The following is a 23,352-nucleotide window of genomic DNA, read 5'->3' as shown; positions in this document are numbered from 1 at the left end:
TTGTTTTTGTAGGTTTTTAATTTATTTATATTAAGTTTTTAAAAGTTTTTCCAGTTTTTAATTTAATATTGTTAAAATCTTTTAGAATTTTAATTTAATATTTATCATGTATGTCAAAAGTTTTCCTGGTTTTTATTTATATATTTATCATTTTGCAAAGCTCCTTTTTCCAGATATTTTTAGCTGTTTCCATATCTGCTACATTTGCTCGCAAGCCAAGGAAGTCCGACCTTTAATGATTCCCTGAATTATCCAATCTTTTGATTTGTATTGCTTTAATGATTACAGTATTTGTACGTGATGGGCAACAGACTCCCTGTGAATGGCTAAAATCCGCTAATACTTAAAACCCCTCTACAAATGTTTAGAATTGCCTATTTTGATAGTTAAAAACGCAAAAAATCCTCTGAAAAGACTTATTCCTGAGTATTTGAATAGTTTTATTACAAAAAGTGCATTTAGTCATGAAAATACAGTAATATGTGAATATTCCTCAGTGAAAAACACCATGAATAGGCTAATTTTCCGCAAATAATAGGTAGACATGGGCCAGAGAAAAATCCGCAAATAGTTGAGTCCATGAATATTGTCGGTTTAATGTACTTTCATGATTATTTTTTAGGTATTTTGGGTTGTGTGTTTTCCTTTGTCATTAAATTGATTTCATATTCATGTAATTTTGATGTCTTGGCCTGACTGTAATTCAAAGATAAGTTTTCACCTTTGTGTAAACTGATCTGTACTTTACAGTTATAATGAAAACCCACTCATTTAAGTTTATATTTTTTATTTATTTACAGGTGACAGCAACTCGGACGGGCATGGGAGCTCAAATAAAGGGTCTTTGGATAAACTACTATGGAGGTAAAATTTGTTCAAATAATATTCATGTCATTAGTTCACCCAGACTTCAATTTCCTTTCGTAAGATTTGAATAATTTAGACATTTTGTGCAAGTGTGCTACAGGATCCAATAATACTCTTCAGTGTCCAGTATTTCTACAGTAGATTGTGGTACCATGGTCCATTATTTTTGGAAATGCCCACTTCTTTTAGTTGACAGTAAAGTAGGTTCTCAGTTTACTTCAGAGTTCCATTCTTACGGGAAAGACATAACACGATTTTGTCCGTTAGTCGGAATTTAAGCATAAAGATGTGAATCAGTAAAGATAAATACTAATAAAATAAAATAAGTGAGCCTAGTTCTGCCAAACTTGCAGAAGGTACTGGAGGTAACATTGGGGCAGCTACATCTGAAGAGGCATGTGAGGTAGAGGGATCTCTTGCAGCCTCTCTACCTTCTTTAAAAAAAATAAAATGTTCCAGGCTAAGCAGGAAATCCATGACCCTTCTGGCAACCTTAGTGTACCTGGCAGTGTTGGGGTACCGAGTCTCAAACTTTGCCAATTCCTCCTCTATCAGGGCAGAACCATCTGTTAACTCCTTGGTTGTAAATCTCTTGGGCTCTTGGGTTGCTGCCTCTTCATCTTCTTCAATCAACTGCTTTTTGAATGAGGTCCTCAGCAGATAATTCTTGTACGTGAGATACCAGCAGCTCTGTGACATCATCAGCTTCCACCTCCAAATAAAGCTGCTTGCTCAGGTCAGCAACATTCTTAGTGACACGATTCTTGAATGGTGTGGAAAACATTCTTCTTATCAGTTGACCTGAAAGCCATAGAAATTGTCCTTCTGAGGTAGTAGGCCTTGAAAGAGGCAGTGACACCATGGCTCATAGGCTGTAAAAGGGAAGGGTATTAGGTGGAATGAAAACACCTTGACATGAGGGTGAAAGTCATCCATGTGGGCAGGGTGATGCTGGTCCAGCACTAACAACACCTTAAATGGCACTCCCTTTTTATCACAGTACTCCTTCACTTCTAGCACAAAATAGTTGATGAACCAGTTCTCAAATGTGTGAAGTGTCACCCATGCCTTCTTGTTGGATTTCCAGATGACAGGTAGTTGACCCTTCCACATGTCCTTCAGTGCCCATAAATTCTCTGCCAGATACACTAACATAGGCTTCAGCTTGAAATCACCAGCAGCATTAACCCCAAGAAGCAAAGTCAGTCTCTCCTTGCTGACTTTATGGCCTGGTGCTGTCTTATCCTTCTCCATTTTCTCTTTTTAAGTTTTCAAACAAACTTTAGCCTTCTCCTGAATCAACATTAGGCTAATTGTGATATGCCGTTGATGCTTGTCTTCCAGCCAAAGCACTAATAATTGATCCATCTCAGTAATGAGACCATAGCACTGCTTTGTAATCACAGTTGATTTCGTAGGAGCAGATCCTGTCACATGTTCAAGTATGTGCATTTTATCTTTGATGATTGTCGACACAGTCATATGGCTAAACTTGAGTGCGCAGCCGATATAAGACGTGTTTCGCCCTTTTCAGGTTGTTTTATTATATCAACATCCACTTCCATGGAGTGGCTTTTCTTCTTTTCGTAGCACTTCCGTCAGAAGAGTCTGACTTATGCTTGGGAGCCATAATGCAATAAAAAAACAACACAAATGAGAGAGAGCGAATAAAACAGTTTAAGGATCGCATATTGCAAACGAGTGACCAGCACCTTCTTCCCCATATTCTGCATGCAAACTAGTTGCCTTGCAAAGTTTGAAATGACGTATGAATGACAGAACAAAATTTTTTAAATAGATTTATCGGAGATTGTGAGATGTAACTGTGAAAGGATGTAATTAGAGTACGACATAAACCAAGAACCTACTGTATTCCCCCGTAGGGCAGTAGTGCCGTCAGTGGACCTCATGCGGTGGACTGTAGGCATTACTTAAGGTTCATTGCAGCGGGCTTTCGTCCCCTAGCTGACACCACTTTCGTTCCTTTCACTTTACCTCCTTTCATATTCTCTTTCTTCATCTTACTTTCCACCCTCTCCTAACACTTGATTCATAGTGTAACTGTGAGGTTTTCCTCCTGTTACACCTTTCAAACCTTTTACTGTCAATTTCCATTTCAGCGCTGAATGGTCTCATAGGCCCCAGTGCTTGGCCTTTGGCCTAAATTCTATATTCAACTTAACTCAACCTACCGTATTCAGGCGATTTTACTCATTTTGCTGCTTTGCCGCTATTAGGATCGGTATGATTCTAATGTTTTATTTTTTATGTCTCAAAGTATATTCCAGTATATTTTCTCTTTTATTTCTGCGTCATTTGAATTTGACAAGATCATGCAGTTCATGTGGCTCCTTATACAACCAGTAAATCTTTTGTGACAAAGTATTTTCCTTCGATCCCTTAGTATTTTTATACGAGTAAATTTTGCAGTATGCAGTATCCATATTTAACTATGAATTGTCATTTCCCAACCAAAATACGAAGTCGGTTCTTGTGTACAGTACTGTATTTCTTGACAGGGCCCCAGCCCATAGGCAAGACAAGACACCCAAACATTCGACTCCTGTGTATCCAGGTGGCCCTCCGCTTATTCACATCCCATCGGGTTTAATGTCTGACGACTCGAGGAACACGAGCAGGGGTGGAGAAAGGAAAAAACATGAGGAGGAAGCACGCATATTGGAGAACCTGTATGCCAAGAGAAAGGATGTGATGTCTGGATCTGGTGGCAGTAAGAAGCCGAGGTTTGGTTATAGGATTTTGTTTATATTCTGAATTTTGTATCGAGCAAAGGGAACCTGTGATTTTGTTGTATTGTAGACTGTCTACTCTTCGTAAATAAGTTTCAGTTTGCTATTTTCTTTGGATAATTGATGTGTCTTTGGGAGGAATATTTATTATATTGCTTTCCCAGATATGTACAAACTGCTGGGAAAGTAATGTCCAAAGAAGTTAGCATTGAAATTTCACAGAATATAAATTTTATTTGATACTTATGAGTTCCCCTTTCAGAATAAACATTGACGTTCATATACCCGTGCTTTGATGTTTAGTAGGTGATTATGAAGGCATCATTGATTTTTCAAGTTAATAATGAAACATGTACTATTACTTTTCAGGATACCATACAGCAGCCTGCTCTCAGTCACATCAACAACTTCAGATTACACGAGGTCGTCTACAGGAACTGGCAGTAGCCGAGCTGGTATGAGGACTCCGAGGACTGGATCTGATCGCAGTACAGTAACCCCAAGTACAGGGCCTTCTCGAACCCCTGGTTCAGGCTGCCCGAGAACTCCGGGGAGCCGCGTGCTTCTTCGATCAGTGGTGAGCTTTCTTGGAGAAAGTTTTTAAGTCTGCTTTAGCTTGTATTAACAGCAATTTTTTTGTGCCATGAGTTGCAATAAGTAAAGACATATGGTTCGCTGATATTTTTAAATTTTTATAGAGGTGTGAAGTCGGTCATTCGACCTGAAAAGTATTCAACGAATAATTTGAAAAAATTTAGTGAACAAAATCCTTGGGTTGGTCAAGAAGTCCATTTTTTGAAGGGAATTTTATCAATTTTGTATCACCAGAAATTTTTGCATTGACCTTGAAATACTTTCATCATTCCAGCTGTTGTTGAAGGTCGTGGACAAGCCCGAAGAGAGGTGGGGATAGCTGCCATTGACCTTCGATGCCCTCAGTTGTCGTTGGCTCAGTTTTCCGACACTCACACCTACACTCGAACCCTCACCAAGTTGGCTATTTTCAATCCTCTAGAGGTTCGTTGCATTTTACGGCAGACACTACTCTACTTAAGTTCATTCAACTTACAAACATTCATGTACGTAACAAACAGGATCGTAAATTACAGTTGTGTTCAGAGCGCTCCCCTTTTCCAACCATAAGTTCAAAAATATTTAATTTTGTGCGCCTATTCTGTACATATCATATTCTATGTACTGTGAAGTATTGTGTTTTAGGATGAAAAAATGTACAGCACTGTTTTGGTTTTATATCCTACTGTACTTCCATAGGTGTAAAGAGTACAGTAACTAATTTAAAAACAATCCAACACCCAAACGGCCATCTGGAACTGGACTCCTTTGTAAGTAGGGTGGTGCCTGTAATTTATGGAATTTACTTCTCAGATTAACCCTTTAGATCTCTTTCAACTGACTGACCTTTTTTATTCTAGGTCATCGTCGCTAGTACGGCTGTCCCAACAGACTTCAGAAGTCGATTAGGGGGAAGGGGTTTGGTTCAGGTTATCCAGGAGTGCATAACGGAGATAAGTGTGACGGCCATTCATCGGCGGTATTTCAGCGACACGAGGGGCCTGGCTATCGTGAAGCATCTGGCCTCGCCTGAATGTGCGTACATTGAGAGGCATATCTCAGCCAAGTAAGGGAGTATTAAGTTATCTAGTTAATTTAAGGAATGAAAACTACTTCACTTCTACAAAGGAGACTAGTTATACTTTCTATTAGACAATTTTAGATTCCATAGCGATAATATTTCAGGTACTATTGCCTAGCAGCTGTAGCAGCACTCATGAAATATGTGGAACACATTCAGCATGTTACCTATGCCCCTCGTAGTCTGCACGTATCTCTGTCATCGTCTGAGAGTACAATGTTCATTGGTAAGTAAAATCTCTCGAGCTTTAAAAACTGTGAGATTTATTTAATGTTAAAATTACAGAATTTGCTCTAGAGATACAAGCAGATTTAGTCCTACAGTAATTGAAAAGTTAGCCTTTGTATACTGTATTATATAGTGCATTATTGCAGTATTGTCTTGCATTATTTTATTTAATGGTTAAGTTTGCTAACATAGAGTTTTACAGATTTGTTCTTGTACTTGTTCTTGACACAGTGTTGTTTAAAGTACTTTTTGTGAGTTAATACTTTGAACTAATATAAAACTGAATTGAAACATTAGTAAGGACAGATTTAGCTTAAGCTAGCCTGGATTTCTTGTGCATTCCCAAACAGATTACTCGTCTTGCCGCAAGCTGGAGCTAGTTCGAGGTTTGCGGGGAGGTTGGGAGAACTCTCTTTTTGGAGCCTTGCGGCACACTCGCACTCCTGGCGGAACGAGACTTTTACGGGCATCCCTCTTGCAGGTGATTGTGTAGGGTCTAAATGGAGTGTGTGATGTGTAAAGGACATATACTGTAGTCATTGTTAATAGTTTATAAATTCTTTTGTGAAGATATTTGTCAATTGGAAGCTTGCTTATGTTATTGACCTGTTTGGCTTGTTCTGTGATTGTATGTCCATTTGGTGAGTAGTGATAAAGGTGAATAAAGTGTGAAAGTTAAAATAATGGTTCTTTTCCGCAGCCCCATGCAGATTCCGCTACGATAATCTTGCGACACAATGCCTTGCAGTATTTAGTTGAGAATCTGGAGCTCTTCTCTACTCTTCAGGTTGTGTCTTGAGTGTTTTCAGTATTTGTCTGATCCTATATACTAATACGTTTATATATATTCCATTTTTTAGTGGTATATTTTTCCAGAAGCTGGAAGATAGCTTGAGCTTAACTTGTTTGATGGTGAAAAAGGGAGAGAGGTTGGTAGAAGAAGTAGTAGGTATGAAAGTAGAATGACAAAAGTGTTCTGGAAAAAGGGGCAAAGTTGAAGACTAAATGTATATGATGCTAATATTTTGACTAGGTTACATGCATGTGTGATTATGAAACCTCTTTATTTGTGTTTTTGAATTTCAGAGCATTTTGGGTCGATTTCCTGACATAGACTGGCTGCTTTCAATGTGTGTTCAGCTCCCAAAGGAGGTTTGTAAAAATTGTGGGCAGTCAGTTTTATTTTCATCAAGGTTATGATTATATAACTTACATTTGGCACAGCATTGCTGATGTTACAAATTAGTTTCAGAATCCGTTCATATTGCCAACAAGAATGTAAATACAGAGAACGCATAGAATATGCAACAAACTTTTGCTAATTGATGGACATTTTAAACTTGTCACTATTTTTGAAGGACACAGAACAACGATGTGAGCTTAGGTTGAATTATGTCATCGCCCTGAAGAACACTTTGGAGTTGCTTGACCCATTGAGGATGGCTTTAGAGGACGTTTCTGACCCTCTTTTGTCATCTGTGAAGGAGGTACGTATATGGTGGTACGTATATGGTGTTTGAAATCTTGAATGTTTAGATTATATGATTACTTAAAGCAAAACTTCAGTGACTTTATAATAGAAATAGGTGTGGTAGATCCATTCCTCTAGGAAAGGATTCCAATGTGTAATTGTTCCAAGTTATTGCAAAATAATACTGATCTGCTGAGGTGCAGTTGTCATATATATATATATATATATATATATTATATATATATATATATATATATATATATATATATATATATATGTAGTATGTATGTATGTATGTATGTATGTAAGTATATGTATGTAGTATGTATGTATGTATGTTATGTATGTATGTATGTATGTATGTATGTATGTATGTATGTATGTATGTATGTATGTATGTATGTATGTATGTATGTGTTCATACACGAAACAACCTTCGGTCTTAACATTATGGATTTACTAGCGCCAAGCTGGAAACCGGTAGAATTAAAATTACACTTGTGAGATCCAGGACTAATGGCATCTATACCAGGTCAGCGGGGCATGTATACCCAGAATGCCCACTGCTACCTGTGACCCATCAGTTATTTTTCCTACCGCCTTTAAGATAAGACGTGGTTACTGTCTATCTCATTTAAAGCCGGTTTTTCAGTTTGCCCGTTCTTTATCCATATTTCATTTGTTATTTTTCATTCCTTTTCTTCTCCAAGTGTGATCATGTGTGGTAAGAGTGTACGTGGTATGATGGAGAATTTTGCCTCAACATCGGGATCGTACTACCGCTTCGAAGAGGAGACAAAGGAAATGCCCAGGAGTCAGTGGCTTCCCTTGTTCTAGGTTCCTAACTTCGGTGTCGACGGATCCTCATCCAACGTGTAGCAGGTGCAGGGAAAAACGTATGTACCGGTTACTAATCCGTGTTCTGTTTGTCGCGGTTGGTCGGTGGAACAGTGGAAGAAGTCTATGGGAAAAGCCAATACAAAAGAAAGGGGTGACGCCATCTTTGGATGACCAAACCTTACCGGCTTCTTTTGTATCGGTAATAAACCAGGCTGCTCCATATGTTTCTCCACCTGCTTTTGAATTGTCTCATACCCCTTCGGTTTCTCCTAGCGGTTCTGTATCGGAAACATCAGGAGGGGCCTTGGGTAATTTTATGAATAATTTGCACTCTCCTTTGTTCCCAGCAAGTAGAGGGGGAGATCCGCCATCTTTGTTCCAGGCTCCTGCTACTCAAGCGCATAGGTTAGATGGTACGTGGTCAGCGCTAGGCCTACCAGGCGTACCAACCTTGGATGGTCTGCTTGCGCATTATATGACGTCACGGTTCCAGCAGGGTCCGGCAGCGCTGAATGTTCCTCATCACCCCCGGGCTTGCAATTTATGGGAATTAATGCCGCTGCTTCACCATCCCACTCAGTATTTACAGCGATGCAGAACGTGGGAGGTAGTTTTGGCAGCAAACGTGCGGTTGCCAGCAGAAACCTCTCAGTCTCTCCCTACGAGAGGGATGACGTCACAAACATACGTCACACTCTGAGATGGCAGGCGTGATGACGTCACAGACCGATCTCGGCCTTTTTGCGCTGCACCCAGACCGCTAATACGCCTTCTGACCCGTCAATGCAAACTGTAATGCAGAAATTACAGGATATAGAGGAGAGAATGAATAAGAGAGACAAAAAGAAAAAGTGTGATTCGACTTCTTCGTCTTCTTCCTCTAGTTCGGCGTCATCGCTAAGTCCGATAACGTCACGGCGAGCGCCAGTCAAGCGTTGGAGGAGGATTCGTGAGTTCCTAGCGGATCCTCGGGCCAAGAGGAGAAGAATCAATTCTTCCTCTTCTTCGGACCAAGACTGTCATTTCCAAGTTAGCAAGAAGGTCGGAAAATCAGTGGCTATTAAGCACAAGGTTGGCAGACGAAGCCGTTCGCAAGAGTCCGAACAAGCGAGAGAGGTGACGGCCGGCGAGCTAGCGGCCGAGGCGGAGTTGCCAGTTCGGATCGCAAAAACTGCGATACCTCTGGTAAAATTGACGTTGGCGGCGAAAGGTGCAGCAGAGGATGGAATGCAGGTCCCAGTTTTGCCCGTTAAGGCCGTTCAAAATACGTACGAAGGACGATAAGGCTCCTATTAAAAGTACGAAAAATAGAGAGTTGGCAACCTCGGCGGATACGTTCGTGGAAGGCAGTGTCCGTCTGGATAGAAGGCGAGGCGGGCTCGCCGACGCTCGAAAACGATGCCAATGCTAATAGAGATGAACTACCTCTGTCTTAAAGGGAGCCTTCATCTTGGAGATCTAGACGAGATTCTCGCTCTAGATCCGTGAGCAGAGAAAGAGTGGGGCGTTCTCGTTCCCCTGCTGACTATCCGGGATCGAGCCAACAGCGGCCAGTAAAGATCAAAGAGACCGTGGCCGTAGGGGCAGGCGGCCGTGGAATTCCGGGCCGTCGTCAGAAGATAGAGGCGAGACAACATCTCTCGTGCGGAGAGTGGTACACTAGAGCCGGAGGAAGGAGAAAACCAAGAGTTTCTGGCCTTATTGATTTGATTCGTCAATTCAATAGCCTTTCGGAGAAGACAGAAACACCGGCCAGTATGCTTCCTCCTGGAATTGACATGGCGTTTGGACTAAAGAGGGATACCAAGGTGTCGTATGAATTGCCTTGTTCGAGTCAGGCGGAATCGGTCTTGCAACACGTAAACGCAAAGATTGCAGGGAGGGATAATTCCTTAAGATCTAATAGATCATTTAAATTTATTCCCCTCCAATGATAAAGCAAAGGAAATATTATACGACACCGAAGGTCCCTTTGCTGTCTAGACAAATGAACCCTAATGTTGTAAGGTTAAGGCCTGGATTAAGCTTGGATCAGGTTAAAATGGAGTGCCCTTCGATGACGTACCAAGAGGCTGCTACGTTAGAAGCAACAGCTTCTTCTGTCTTTCAGGCTGCGTCCTGGTTAGACCTTTGGTCAACAGCAGTGGCGGCGAAAAATTGCATCCTCGGAAGCAACAAGGAAAGTAGTGGATGAACCATTGTTCATTAGATTACTACAGTCAGGGTCCAAGGGCGATTGCGTTGGCCTGACAAACGTAAGTGCCAATGTTTGGGCAAATATCCTGCTAATGAGGAGAGATGCAGCATTGCTAGACTAAGCCGCAATGTGGATTTGGAATCCCTGTTAGCAATGAGGAATGGGATATCTTGGAATCGCAACTACTGTTGCCAGAGATCATACTGGAAGAGGCGATAGATAGAAGAAGGATGGACACTAACGATAGGTTGGTGCAACAGGCAGTTAGGAAAACCTCTAACAGTCAAACTACTCCTTTGGAGGGAAGACAACAGCAGATGTCTCGAAAGAAAGAAGACAGTGAGACATAGCATCCCTAATAGAGTCACAAGACCCTCTTCCCCAAAGAGGATAACTCATCGGCCCTTTCACATAGAAACAACAGAGGAAGGGGCAATAGGGGAAGAGGGAGAGGCTCAAGAAGATAGGATGGGCGCCTCCATTCACAAATCGGCCACACCAGTGGGGGGTTGCCTGGCAAATCACTGGAAGGTGTGGCAGGAACTAGGGGCAGAGCAGTGGGTGGTGGATGTTCTCAGGATCGGGTATTTGATTCCGTTTGAGGTAACCCCGCCCCTGACAGATCAACCATTACCCCACGTCACTTATGCCCACAAATCTCAGAAGGCCACTATTCTGCAGGACGAAGTGAAGAAGATGATGGAAAAAGGAGCTGTGCACAAGTATGCAGTCCGACAAAAGGCTTCTACAGCAGGATTTTCCTGGTACCCAAAGCCAACGGGGTGAGTGGAGGACAGTAATAGACCTGTCAACGCTTGAATCTGTTTATAAGGAAAACCAGTTTCAAGATGGAAACTCCGAAAAATGGTTCTACAAGCAGTCAGAATCGGAGACTTTATGCTGACAGTCGATCTACAGGACGCATACTTTCAGATACCAGTCCATCATCTTCAAGGAAATTTCTCCGCTTCAGTCTTGCAGGGAAAGCTTTCGAGTTCAAGGTCCTGTGCTTCGGATTGACAACGTCTCCTCAAGTTTTTACAAGATGGTTTCACAACCCTCGTGTGGGCGGGGTGGGCGCATGCTCAGGGATACAGGCTAATAAGATATCTGGGACGATTGGCTGTGATAGCAAAGTCCAGGGAGAAATTACTCGGGACAGGGCGGCCTCCTGCAGCTTTGTCACAGCCTAGGTATTGTGGTGAATCAGCAGAAGTCGCAGTGGATCCAAGTCAACGTTTGGAATATATGGGAATGGTGATAAGACACAAACACAAGCCAAAGTATTCCCGACAGACCAAAGAGTAGAGAAATGCAAACAAGTGTGAATGCCTTTCTGGGAAAGCAGACACAGCCAGCAAGACAGTGGCAGGTGGTGCTGGGAATCCTAACCTCCCTGGAGAAGCTAGTACCACAAGGAAGGCTACACCTTCGGTCCCTACAATGGAGGATGAAGGAGTTTTGGTCACCAACAGTAGATCACCCGTACGACAAATTCCCTTGTCGGCAGAAGTGAGGAAAGACTTGCTGTGGTGGGTGGACGACGACAATCTGACAGTGGGTGTCCCCCTTCAACAATCCTCCCCAGACCTCTTGCTGTTCTCGGATGCGTCACTAGAAGGCTGGGGAGCCCATATGGAGGAGTTGATGGTGTCAGCAAAATGGAGTTGCAAGGACAGAGAACTCCATATAAACGTGCTGGAGTTGAAAGCACTTTCCTGGCTCTACAAGAATTCGGGAGAGAGTAAAGGGACACTCAGTGGTATTGATGTCAGAACAACACCACAGTAGTAGCTTATATAAACAAGCAAGGAGTCCTAGTTTCTTGGCAGTTACATGTGATGACAGTTCAACTTCACCAGTGGGCTATAGAGAACCTGGTAGACATCAAGGCAGGTATATTCCGGGAAAAAAAAAGAAACATAGTGGCCGACAAGTTGAGCCGCAGGGATCAGATCTGGGAACGGAGTGGTCCCTACACCAACAGGTAGTGGACAGGATGCTCATGTTGTGGAAGGACGATCATAGACCTATTCGCAACCAGGTACAACAAAAAGTTGGAAGTGTATTGTTCAGTAGTCCCGGACGCAAGCAGAGGCAGTAGCAGAAGATGCGCTACAACACCCCTGGGACAATCTGGACGTGTACGCATTTCCTCCATTTTGTCTAATCCGTCAGGTTCTGAACAGGGTAATGCGGTCTCAGAACCTCAAGATGACCTGGTAGCCCCGTTATGGCCGAAAGCAGAGTGGTTTCCAGACCTACTGGAACTCCATAGTAGTGTGCCCAAGAGAGTTACCTCCATGGAGCAACCTTCTGTGTAGCCTCACGTGGAGAGGTACCACCAGTCGGTGAAGTCCCTATCGCTTCACGGGTGGAGACTGTCAAGTATCTCCTCCTCGAGAGCGAGGTTTTCGCAGAAAGCAGCAACTCAGATGGCAGGTAATATCAGAAAATCATCTGCGACAGTATACCAAGGGAATGTGGTCAGCATACTGTGATTGGTGTCGTAGAGGGAACGTGTCTCCACTCGGTACCACTATTCAGCAGTTAGCAGACTTTCTGATATATCTCAGAACAGAAAAACATAGGTTTCTGTATCTGCAGTGAAGGGGTACAGGGCTGCTCTAGCCTCAGTCTTACGAATGAAAGGAGTGGACATATCGTCTTCATGGGAGTTGGCCATGCTGATGAGGAGCTTTGAAACAGTCATGCCCACCCCCAAAGGAGCTAAAAGCCCCAGATTGGGATCTGACCAAGGTACTGAGTAGTCTGACAAAACCCCAAAAACAAACCCCCCACGAACCACTAAGGCAGTCCACGGATAGGAGCCTGACCCTGAAGACAGTCTTCTTATTGGCCCTGGCTTCAACCAAAAGGGTGGGGGAGCTACATGGCCTCTCATATCTCATAAAGCACTCGAGAGGTTTGGAGATCAATGGTGTGTGAGTTTGTCCCAGAATTCGTGGCAAAGACCCAAAATCCAACAATAGTAGACGGCAGATTCGACTCCTTTACCATACCTTCCTTGGCAGACTTTGTAGACAACGACAAAGCTGAAATGCTCCTGTGCCCCGTCAGGGCACTAAGGGAGTACTTAAAGAGAACAAGGCACCTCATGCCGGGGTGCCAGAGGTTGTTCGTAAGTACAGGACGGAACAAGAAGGAAGTGTCCAAGAATACAATATCATTTTGGCTAAGGGAGACGATCAGAGATGCTTATAACTGCAGAAGACAGAGGGTCAGATAGCCAGGTGGGAGCTAGAGCTCATGACATCAGGGGTGTGAGTGCTTCCCTGGCATTTAAGAAGAACATGTCTGTGGATAAAATTCTGAAAGCTGGCGTGTGGAAGCGCCAAACAACTTTCACCTCATTTTATTTGAAAGATGTGCCCATAGATCCTTGGACACCTTTTCCTTGGGTCCAGTGGTGGCGGCCCAACAAGTGATATAGTTCATCCAGTGCCCCTGGCGGGTCAGTTTTGCGTCTAGTCTAAGATGAAGGTATGAAAGTAGAATGAATGGGATGACTGGTCTTTTTTTTTTCTTTACTACTTTCTTCCTACTCCTTTAACTACGGGCAATATGAAGGAGAGTACCGTCATGTGCTGGAACGGACTAGATGCAGGTGAGATGGTCAGCCATACTGTGAAGCTATCTAGCTGATGATATACTTTTCAGTAGCAACACACCCCTCTGGATAATAAGGAAAAGAGGGGTGAAGGTGGATCCATCGCAAGGGACAAGAGTAAACAGTAATGGTATCTACACCAGTGGGAGGAAACCAATAGATCCGCTTATATCTTTGGTCCATAGGTTCATTGTCCATTCTCTTAGAATTTCCCTATATATTCGGAAATGGATAAGGTGGCAAACTCCCAGTCAGTTGTAGAGACTTACCTCCCTCCATAAGTCTATCCTAATGTTAAGACCGAAGGTTTGTTTCGTGTATGAACAAATACCAAATTTGTAACTAATTTGTATTTTTCATAACTAACAAACCTGAGGTCTTAACAGTTAAAGGCCCACCTCGAACCACCCCTCTAGCAGTCTAAACTGGGTTAGAAATATAACTGATGGGTCACAGGTAGCCGTGGGCATTCTGGGTATACATGCCCGCCCCGTGACCTGGTATAGATGCCATTAGTCCCTGGATCTCACAAGTGTAATTTTTAATTCTACCGGTTTCCAGCTTGGCGCTAGTAAATCCTAATGTTAAGGACCTCATGGTTTTGGTTAGTTATTGAAAAATACAAATTTAGTTTACAAATTTTGGTTATGTTTTTTACAAGCAAAATTAAGTTTTACCATACCTCCTTGTGTCTTATGCACTTTTATTTCCTAGGCAGTGAACAGCCAAGCCCTAAGGGAACTTCTTGACCTGTTTGCGGGAGGGTTTTGCATGAAGACGCTCGTCTTGTGAAATGTACAGCAGCCATGAGGACCCAGCGATGTTATGCTATAAAGAGTCATGTCAACGGACTTTTGGATGTGGCACGGAAGATCTACTCGGAAATCATTGATGATATCACTAGTAAGGAGTGTTTAAGGTACAGTGGTACCTCGAGATACGAAATTAATCCGTTCCGAGGCGGCCTTCGTATCATGAGTTTTTCGTATCTTGAACCGCATTTTACATGTAAAATGCCTAATCCATTCCAAGCCCTACAAAAACACCCCAGTAAATTATATTTCCAGGCCTACAACACATGTTCTAGGGTTACGACACCAATCCGACGGAAGAAATATGACCTCCAAAAAGGCAAAAATAGTCACATACTTGAGTAATATTCAACTGCATGTAATGTTCAACCCCATTTTTACTGCATATATTGGGACTTTAGCATATGTCCCTTAGCAATAAGCCTAGCCTATGTTAGCGGTTGCTACTGTAGCCTACTAGTCTATGATTTTGACATCTAAACCTAAGAAGCTAAAAGCTTAGAATATGCCAATAAAATATATAAATAATCAGTATGTACTCATTTCAAATAATTATTAATTAATCATTAACTATAATAAAAAAAAAAAAAAAAAAAAAAAGCTTCCAAACTTCTGTTTACATCCAGCACTTACGAGTATCGAACGATCGCCAAGCAATCACTTTTCCTAGTACACAGTAAGCCATAAATTTTCATTATCTCTCTTCAACTACTGAAACTACCAAACAGTATAATAACCATTCATTTCTATTCTTTATTCTATCTTTACCTAATGTTTTTTTTATTAAATGTATTGCATGAATAAGTTTTTCAATTTACAGCATCCTTTTACCAATAGAATACTTAAAGCACAAGGGTAGTATGCTGACCAATAGGAGAGCAGGATCTTATGGGGTGACTAGCATCAGGACCAATGGGAGAGCGGGAGGATGGTGGCGAGTTTACTCAGTTGGCGGCGCAGGAGTTTTAACATTTTTCTTGGTGGTCCGGGCGAATCTCGGGACTTTACAGTAACAACCTTTCGTAACTTGAGCAATTTTCGTATGTAGAGCAGTAAAAGTTTTCGTATTTGCTTTCGTATCTCGAGTTTTTCGTAAGTTGAGCCTTTCGTATGTCGAGGTACCGCTGTATTTTGTTACAGATGGGGATCTTAATACACTAAAATTAATTTTAATGTTCTTAAAGTAACCACTTCTGTTTGTTGTTCCATCTGTTTGCCACTAGCTCAAGTTCAAGATTTACATTCAAATCTGTGTTGTAGTGGAAAAGTTTTAATTTAATTTGGTTGGTTATCTCGTTGCTAAGCAATTGTTATAGTTGTTGTATAGTTTAATATTTTGTATATCGAATCCTATATTAACATTGACTTTTGATTTTCATATTCACTTCTGTATAATTGAATCATTATGACTGGTTGGCTACAGTACCAAGAACATTATGTGAATTCTCGCGCATTCAGTCATTTTCTAATATATTCTTGGCATCCATGTGAGTACCTCTTGAAAACTGCAGACATTTTGTAAATCCTGTTACAACATCTTCATAGATGTTAAAAAATGATGGTATATTGAATGTGTTTTTGCAATAAGAGTGTAATTTAGCAAATTATTAATTGTATGATTATTTCAGCTTATGTGGAAGAACTTGGAAAAGAACTGAAGATGATGCTCAGGGTGGGTCACAATGCAGCCAGAGGATTCCATATATCTATTTCCCACAAAAAGAAACAGTGCTCTTAATCTCCCTCATGTTTTGATTCAGGTTTGTAGTTTTTTGTGTTGATTGAGAATTCTGTATCTGAATGAAAGACGTTTATTTTTCTTATCAATATTGTTCTTGGATATTAGTACTGGTACCATGTGAACTCTGCTATATTCTTGCTGGCCATGTTTTGTGGTTATGAAACTTTATTGTTTTAAGATTTTTTTTTCATATAATCCATTACTTTAGTTTTCACACAAAGGACAGATATTGCTTTGCATAATTCTTATGACATTGTTCATTAGTTCATGTATTTGAACTTCTTCCAGAGTATTGTACAGTTGTTGTTTCTTAATTTATTTTCTAAAGCAATGAATTTCAGTTTAGTACTCAGGTTTGTGGTAATTATGCAAAAATTATGGCTAAAGTACAGGAGCTTTAGTTGTTTGTAACTATAATTCATTGTTAATGCGTATAAAATATACCATTTGTTTTCATTGGTTTGGTAATAGTTTAATTTCCTGATCATGATGGCTGTATATTAACCTACATTTAGTTTTAGGATACGTTTTATATAGTACAGTAGTAATCCTTCGGGGGGTTAGTGCCATCAGTGAACCTCGTGCGATGCATTTTTAGGTATTACTTGAGGATCTCTGCGGCTTCCCTTCAGCAACTCCTCTCATTCCTTTTGCTTTACCTCCTTTCATATTCTCTTTCCTCCATCTTACTTTCCACCCCCTCCTAACAGTTGATTCGTAGTGCAACAACCGGTGAATAACTATTCTGTGTTGTAGTTATCCCCATAAGCTTTTTTCTATTTTAACATCTCTGCATAAAATCTTCTCAGGTTCAGCGTGGAAAAGGCTGCATCACTTGCACTACTGAACAGCTCTACCAGTTAGATCAGCGTTCAAGGGACACATTGAGAGAGATCCTCGTCATGAGTAATGTGTGAGTTCATTTTTTAAGTGCAAGTCAGATCAGTTCTCTTGCTGGGAAAGTAAAGTACCGATAGAGAGCTAATTTTTAAGTAGGCTGAAAGTTGAAAGTTCTAGTGCAGAGAGTAAAGGTTGCAAAGTTAAGTAAGAACGAAGTTATGAAATAAAAAATTATATAAATCTTTTATGCTTTGGTAAGTTCCAACATTCTGGTGTGGCTCCTTTAAATCTGTTAAAATTCTCCTCATTCATGAAAGCCATCAGGTTCTTAAACTTTCACTCCTCATGTAAGAACAAGATCTGGTATGTGTGTGTGTGTGAGTCTAGGAATTTTAGTTATAGGTAGTTAAAAGCTTCATAATTGTAATTAGAAGAATGATAAGCATTTTAACACGATATCTCACAGGATTGTTGTAGAAATGCTGGTAGAAGCTCGCGGAAGAATTGGGGCACTCCACGCCCTAGGAGAAGCAGTATCGACTCTGGATCTTGTGGTTGCACTCTCGCATGCTGCATCTGTAGGCTCGTGGGTGCGGCCAGAGTTTTCGCCAACACTGGCCATACAGGGAGGTCGACATCCAATTCTGGATGTTCTTACTTCTGTTGAGCCTGTGGCAAATAAATGACTTGTTGAGTTGTTGTAATGTTTTCTTGTTGACATATTGGGGAATTTAAGGTTCAGGTCCCCTATATATTTAGTTAAGGATTTTTGTATTTGTGTAGCTCAATATACTCTGTATTGTACTAGGTATTCTAAATTAGCATAGATCACTTATAGTAATTTTAGTCGCCGTTATCGTCTCTTTAAGGGCTCATGCATTGTAAGTGATTTGGTATTGATGTAATTTGTGTGGGGACACCTCCCACCTTGTACCTTGTCATACCACAGGTCATAATAAAGTTCTTTCAGTACTTTCAAAGCACACAAGAGCTTTGTCTTTTTAATTTATGCCGATTCCCCTTGTTTCTCTTGAGCTGCTGTTGTTTATTTCAATTTCATTCCAGTCAGAAAATATCCTCAGGACCAGTACAGGATAACAAGATAGTTGGTGGAGATTTAGTTTTATAACATATAAGTTCATATATTTTATGAAAGATTTATCTTTTATGAAGCTTTGTAACTGGAGGGTTGTCTATTTAGGCAAATTTCTCTCTAACATTTCTAAAGGTGTTTCTAGAAACTTGAAGTATAATTATTACTAACGTATATATAATATATATTATAATATATATAATATTTATATATATAGAATATAATATAGAGATATATAATATAACTTATTATATATAATATATTATATATATATATATATAGTTTTTATTAATTATGTATTTATGCAATGTTTTAATTTTTTCAGTATCTGAGCTCTGAAAGTTGTGTCATGGTACTCACTGGACCCAACATGAGTGGAAAGAGCACATACTTGCGACAGATTGCTTTAATTCAGATCCTGGCTCAGGTCTGTATTTAAAAATTTGTAGTAGTTTCAAGATATGTATGTCTTGGTTATATAATCATGAACATTTAGGTTTCATGTTCTGTGAAGTTTATTTTGAGATTTATTTTGAAGCTGTGTAATTCAAGAAGTTTAATTGTAATTGTTCTGTTTTATTTTGAAGCTCGGAAGTTTTGTACCAGCAGACTTTGCTTCACTCAAGCTCATTCGCCAACTTTTCACGCACTTGGGGTCTGAAGATTCTCTGGAAAATAATGCTTCTACTTTCCAAGTTCAGGTAAGAAAGGCTAATCAGTTTATAAAGAAAGTCTTAAGAACATTGATAAGTATTGTTATATGTAGCATTTCAAGAAAGTCTTCATAAGCAAACTTTTATAGCCACATTATAAGTTATTATGATGATTATTTTTAAGAACTCAAAGGTTTTCTAGATGAGCGATGTTGCCTACATTCTTGGTGGGGCAAATAACGACTCCTTAGTCCTGCTGGATGAACTAGGGTCCGGGACATCCATAGAGGAGGGTGGAAGTCTAGCCTGGGCTGTGATGGAGATGCTCATAGTGGCGAAAGTACCGACGGTGTTGGCAACGCACACACTCTTCCTGACAAAGCTTGCAGATTTGTATCCAAGCGTCACTAAGTAAGCATATGTCTCAGATAGACAGTTTTGACACTAAAGGGAGTCCCTGTTTGCATGCTTACTTTATTCATGAATGCATTTTTATGGCAATATCTCAAGTTTTATTTTGCTGCTAAAATGAAGCTTGCCGATTCGTATCCAAGCTTCACCAAGTAGCATATATCTTTAGACAGTTATGACACTAGAGTCGACCTCTGGGATTTGCGGGGGATAAAGACCACAACCTCCAGTGAATAGCTAAAGTCCGCAGGTAATTGTCACCCCTCCAAAAATGCTTATAACTGTCTATTTTGATAGTTCAGACAACAAATACAGCTGTATATATTAATAGTTTTGTCATGAAAAATGTATTTTGTCACAAAAATAAAAATACACACAGAAAATCTTTGAATCTAGAACTGCTAATAGGCAGAGGTCAACTGAAAAGGGTTTAGTTACATGCTTCTTTCATTCGTTAATTAGTTACTATAACAGTAGCTCAAGTTTTCTTTACTACTCTGCCGAGAAGTTTTCAAGAAGCTCTTGAGAGATGATTTGATTAAGTGTAACAGTGAAAGGAGATTTATTTCTTAGTTTTGATTTGGATCAACTGTACCAGCAAAAGCTTCATTATTCCCTCCCATTATTAATTTTATTAAGTGTACCAAAGAAACCATCAATTCTGCAGTTATGAATTTGATTAACTGTACCAACAAAAGCTCCATTATTTCCGCCAGCTATCACTTGGAGCACGAAGAAGCCACTGACGGACGCTTGAAGCTCACTCATGTTGTGCGTCCTGGTGTAACACAAGCAACTCATTATGGCATTGCTCTGGCAAAAGTCACGGCAATTCCTCGAAACATCGTGAGCAGGGCAGAGGAACTTGCCATGACTATGGAACCAGCCTCTCAGGTTTGATGTTGACTTATGTTATTTATCTGTTATTCATCATGATCACTACACATATCTTTATGAACGTTTGTCATTCATCATGATCACTATACATATCTTTATGAATGTTATTGCCAAAAAGATATTATTTTATTAATTTTCCTGAAGTTTTCAGTCTTGTGTGCTCTTTTCCACTTCTTATAGAATGATGGCAGTGTAATTATTTTTTCTGTGTACCGTTTTTAAGATTTAGATTACATTTTACTGGTTACTCAGTTTGCTGTGCAAGGCCTTTATAATATACACCAGCATAAAGAAAGCATAATTTGTCCAAAGATGAAAGCCTCACTTTGTTTATATTTGGTCCATATACTTCCTATAAGTATTCTACTATGATTCAGTAGTTTCTTTATCCCAAAAGTTCGTTGACAAGGAGATTATTATTAGGGATTATTAGTAATACTTTTAAAAGAATATTTAGCTGCCATCGTTAGACCTATTGTTTATGGTTAGACTGCTAACCACATCACGCCACACCACACCTAAAACAATTTAATTCATTCTGAACATTTATTTCAGATAAGTGAATCGGACAACCGAACCTCAAGGTATCGAGCAGTATACCACCTGGCACACCAGCTTTTGAAGCTCTCGGAAGCCACAACATCCATCTCTCCTTCGCCTTTGCATGGCTCTAAAGAAGAGGAAAGCGGCTCTTCTCGTGCTCCGAGTGATGCTTTGCTCCATTCTGCCAGCGTTAACCACTCTAGCATCACTAATCATGCTAAAGATGACAGTGGGGGTGAATCCTTGAGGTCTGGTCTGGTTGAAGGCAGCGCAGTTGAGGTTAAGTCAAAGTTGCAGTTCCTTCTCCAACAATTTATGGAACAGGTTCATCTGAAAGAGTAGTTTCTTTTGATGAATGTATGCAGCTTAGGTGCTTGGTATTAGGTGCACAGAATTCTTCTTGGTAATAAGTACACGAAATTATTGGTACTAGGTGCAGATTAATTCCTCTTGGTACGGTACTAATCAAATTATTCTTGGTACTACTAGGTGCACAAAATTCTTCATTGTACTAAGTTCACAAAATTCTTCCTGGTACTACGTGCACGAAATTCTTCTTGCAATAAAGTGCAAAAAATTCTGTATTGTTTTGTATTGAATGAGCAGCTAAGAGAGCTGCAAGATCAACAAGGATCTGAAAGTATACAAAAGGAACTCTGTTATGTGGTTTTTGTAATATATATACAATATATATATATATATATATATGTCTGAACTTACTGTAGATGGTATTGATTTCTAAACAATTCTTCCACAGTTGCATAGTTTACTTGCGTTTAGTGCAAGAATGCATTATTATTTTGAGAAAATGTATATGGTACTTTTATTTTTAAAAGTTATAAAAGTGTTAACCCAATTATGATAAGTCTTTTAATAGGTACGTAATTTGATTAAAGTCCTGCAGACATTCATCACTTTGGACTTTACTCCATAGTTTTAGTTGTGCTTGCTTCAAGCTGTCTCCTGCTGTTGCCAGTAGTTATCTGTTATATGCAGGAACTGGTAATTTCCTAATTTGACAAGAATTAGCAATGAGTTAAGTTTGATGTGAGGAACACTAACTTATTCTAATCAGTAAACAGGGTTAATGGTCAGGAATTTTGTATTTATTTTTTGACTGGCTACTATTTTATATTTTATTTTCGTACAGATGAGTTTATGGTATTATATAGCATTGCTTATCAATACTTTCAAGGTAGAACTGATTCAGATAGCAAGATATATACAACAGCATCCCAGTTCTTTATTGCCAGTGCCAAGGAGATGTTACACTATATTGTAAGTTTTTTGTGACTTCTGCTCTTGTTTTTAGGAAAAGTGTAAACATAGCTGTGAAGTTTTAATTAAATGTTGATTAGCGTTATGATATGCTATAATAAGTTTAAAGAAGTTAAATCTGCCAAATCCTTGTGTAACCAGCTATATGTGCTCTTTAGGATTATAGGTAGTTTAATCAAAGTATATAAATTATGTAGTTTTATAGGATTATAATAGAAACCAATCTTCAAATTTGCCTATTAAAGTTGTGCTCAGGTTAAACAAAAACCAGATATATAACAGACATGTTTTAATAAATATTATATAGGCTATGAAGAAACATTACATTAATAATACATTTGACAAAACAGCATTAAAAGATCACAATAAAATAGGTTTTCAGAGGTCCTTAAAAACCATTGTTTTGCAATATATTGTCAAGAGAAATATATGTACTATGCTCTAGTCATCTTTAAAAGAACAGAAAGTTTAGGAAGGCCCAAGCACAGGATATGACAATCTACAGGGTAAAGAGGCACATTAACATAATTTCTATTTTCTGTAATGAGTAATTTTCTTGTGAAAAAGAAAAGCATTGACCATTTTTTATATTCAACACTTAGCTTTACAACTATTTCATGCTATTGCTAGACAGTTTAGTTGACTAAACAACTATTTTATGCTACTGTTAGGCAGTTTAGTTGTAGTTGGCTATACAACTATTTTATGCTACTGTTAGGCAGTTTAGTTGGCTACATGACTCATTCATTGGAAGAAAATTATTTGGAAGTTTTGGAATGCATACTTTATTTTGCATGATTAGTGTTACCACTGTCACTACAGCTTAATATTGAAAACCAATAAAGCTGCTCATGTCCAGCCTTTTCTAAGTTGCATTATGTGCAATTTTCCTTTACCATATTTTTAGGCATATCCTGAATTGATTTCCATCAAGTTCTTCTCTTCATGATTATTAATATATCTACTTTCAGGAGGAAATGACTAAATGAAGATCATATTTTACAAGCTGCTGCAACCCCACTCTTGGACAGCCAGTGAGCAAGCTGACAAGCAGGAGGAGAGAATTCCTTTGGCAAAAGAAATTAGTGGGGAAATAGGGTGCTATTGGGCTACAAGGTCATGGACAGAATTAAAGAGTGAGAGTAGCTGGTTAATGGCTCTCAACTCTTGGACAAGCGAGCTGCAGGTCAACTAATCTTCAGAATTGTCTCTTAAGGTTGAAGGATCAAATCTGCTTGGGTTACAATTGGAACAAGGTCTACAGCTGCTTAGAACTCATTTCACGTCGGAATTAAGCAAACTGGCAGGAAAGAAGCAAACTGGCAGAGTTCTTCCCTTCAACAGCTGTGCAATTGTAGCAAGACGAAGCAACCCTACCTTGGACATAAATTGTAACAGGTTAACATAGCCAGTCCTTCAGAAGATATTGCAGGAGGTCAACAAGCG

General features: G+C 39.8%; 1 protein-coding gene across 1 annotated transcript in view; it reads left to right on the top strand.

Annotated features, from left to right (window-relative positions):
• The window catches only part of LOC135204991 (mutS protein homolog 4-like), a 23,982-nt gene extending 2,227 nt beyond the window's left edge, over window positions 1–21,755 (top strand). The window contains 22 exon segments of the mRNA XM_064235219.1: window positions 801–864; window positions 3,387–3,611; window positions 3,987–4,194; window positions 4,316–4,319; window positions 4,486–4,634; window positions 5,051–5,256; window positions 5,376–5,497; window positions 5,850–5,980; window positions 6,200–6,286; window positions 6,586–6,651; window positions 6,858–6,986; window positions 14,353–14,400; window positions 14,403–14,541; window positions 16,079–16,175; window positions 16,177–16,210; window positions 17,001–17,104; window positions 17,498–17,720; window positions 18,450–18,551; window positions 18,712–18,825; window positions 18,980–19,188; window positions 19,905–20,082; window positions 20,641–21,755. Of these exon segments, the coding sequence (XP_064091289.1) occupies window positions 801–864; window positions 3,387–3,611; window positions 3,987–4,194; window positions 4,316–4,319; window positions 4,486–4,634; window positions 5,051–5,256; window positions 5,376–5,497; window positions 5,850–5,980; window positions 6,200–6,286; window positions 6,586–6,651; window positions 6,858–6,986; window positions 14,353–14,400; window positions 14,403–14,541; window positions 16,079–16,175; window positions 16,177–16,210; window positions 17,001–17,104; window positions 17,498–17,720; window positions 18,450–18,551; window positions 18,712–18,825; window positions 18,980–19,188; window positions 19,905–20,082; window positions 20,641–20,970 (2,969 nt within the window). The 3' untranslated portion in view covers window positions 20,971–21,755.
• The last annotated feature ends 1,597 nt before the right edge of the window (window positions 21,756–23,352 follow it).

The sequence above is a fragment of the Macrobrachium nipponense genome, chromosome 48 (assembly GCF_015104395.2).
Source record: "Macrobrachium nipponense isolate FS-2020 chromosome 48, ASM1510439v2, whole genome shotgun sequence".
Classification (NCBI taxonomy): Eukaryota; Metazoa; Arthropoda; class Malacostraca; order Decapoda; family Palaemonidae; genus Macrobrachium; species Macrobrachium nipponense.
This window is presented reverse-complemented; position numbering and strand designations above follow the sequence as displayed.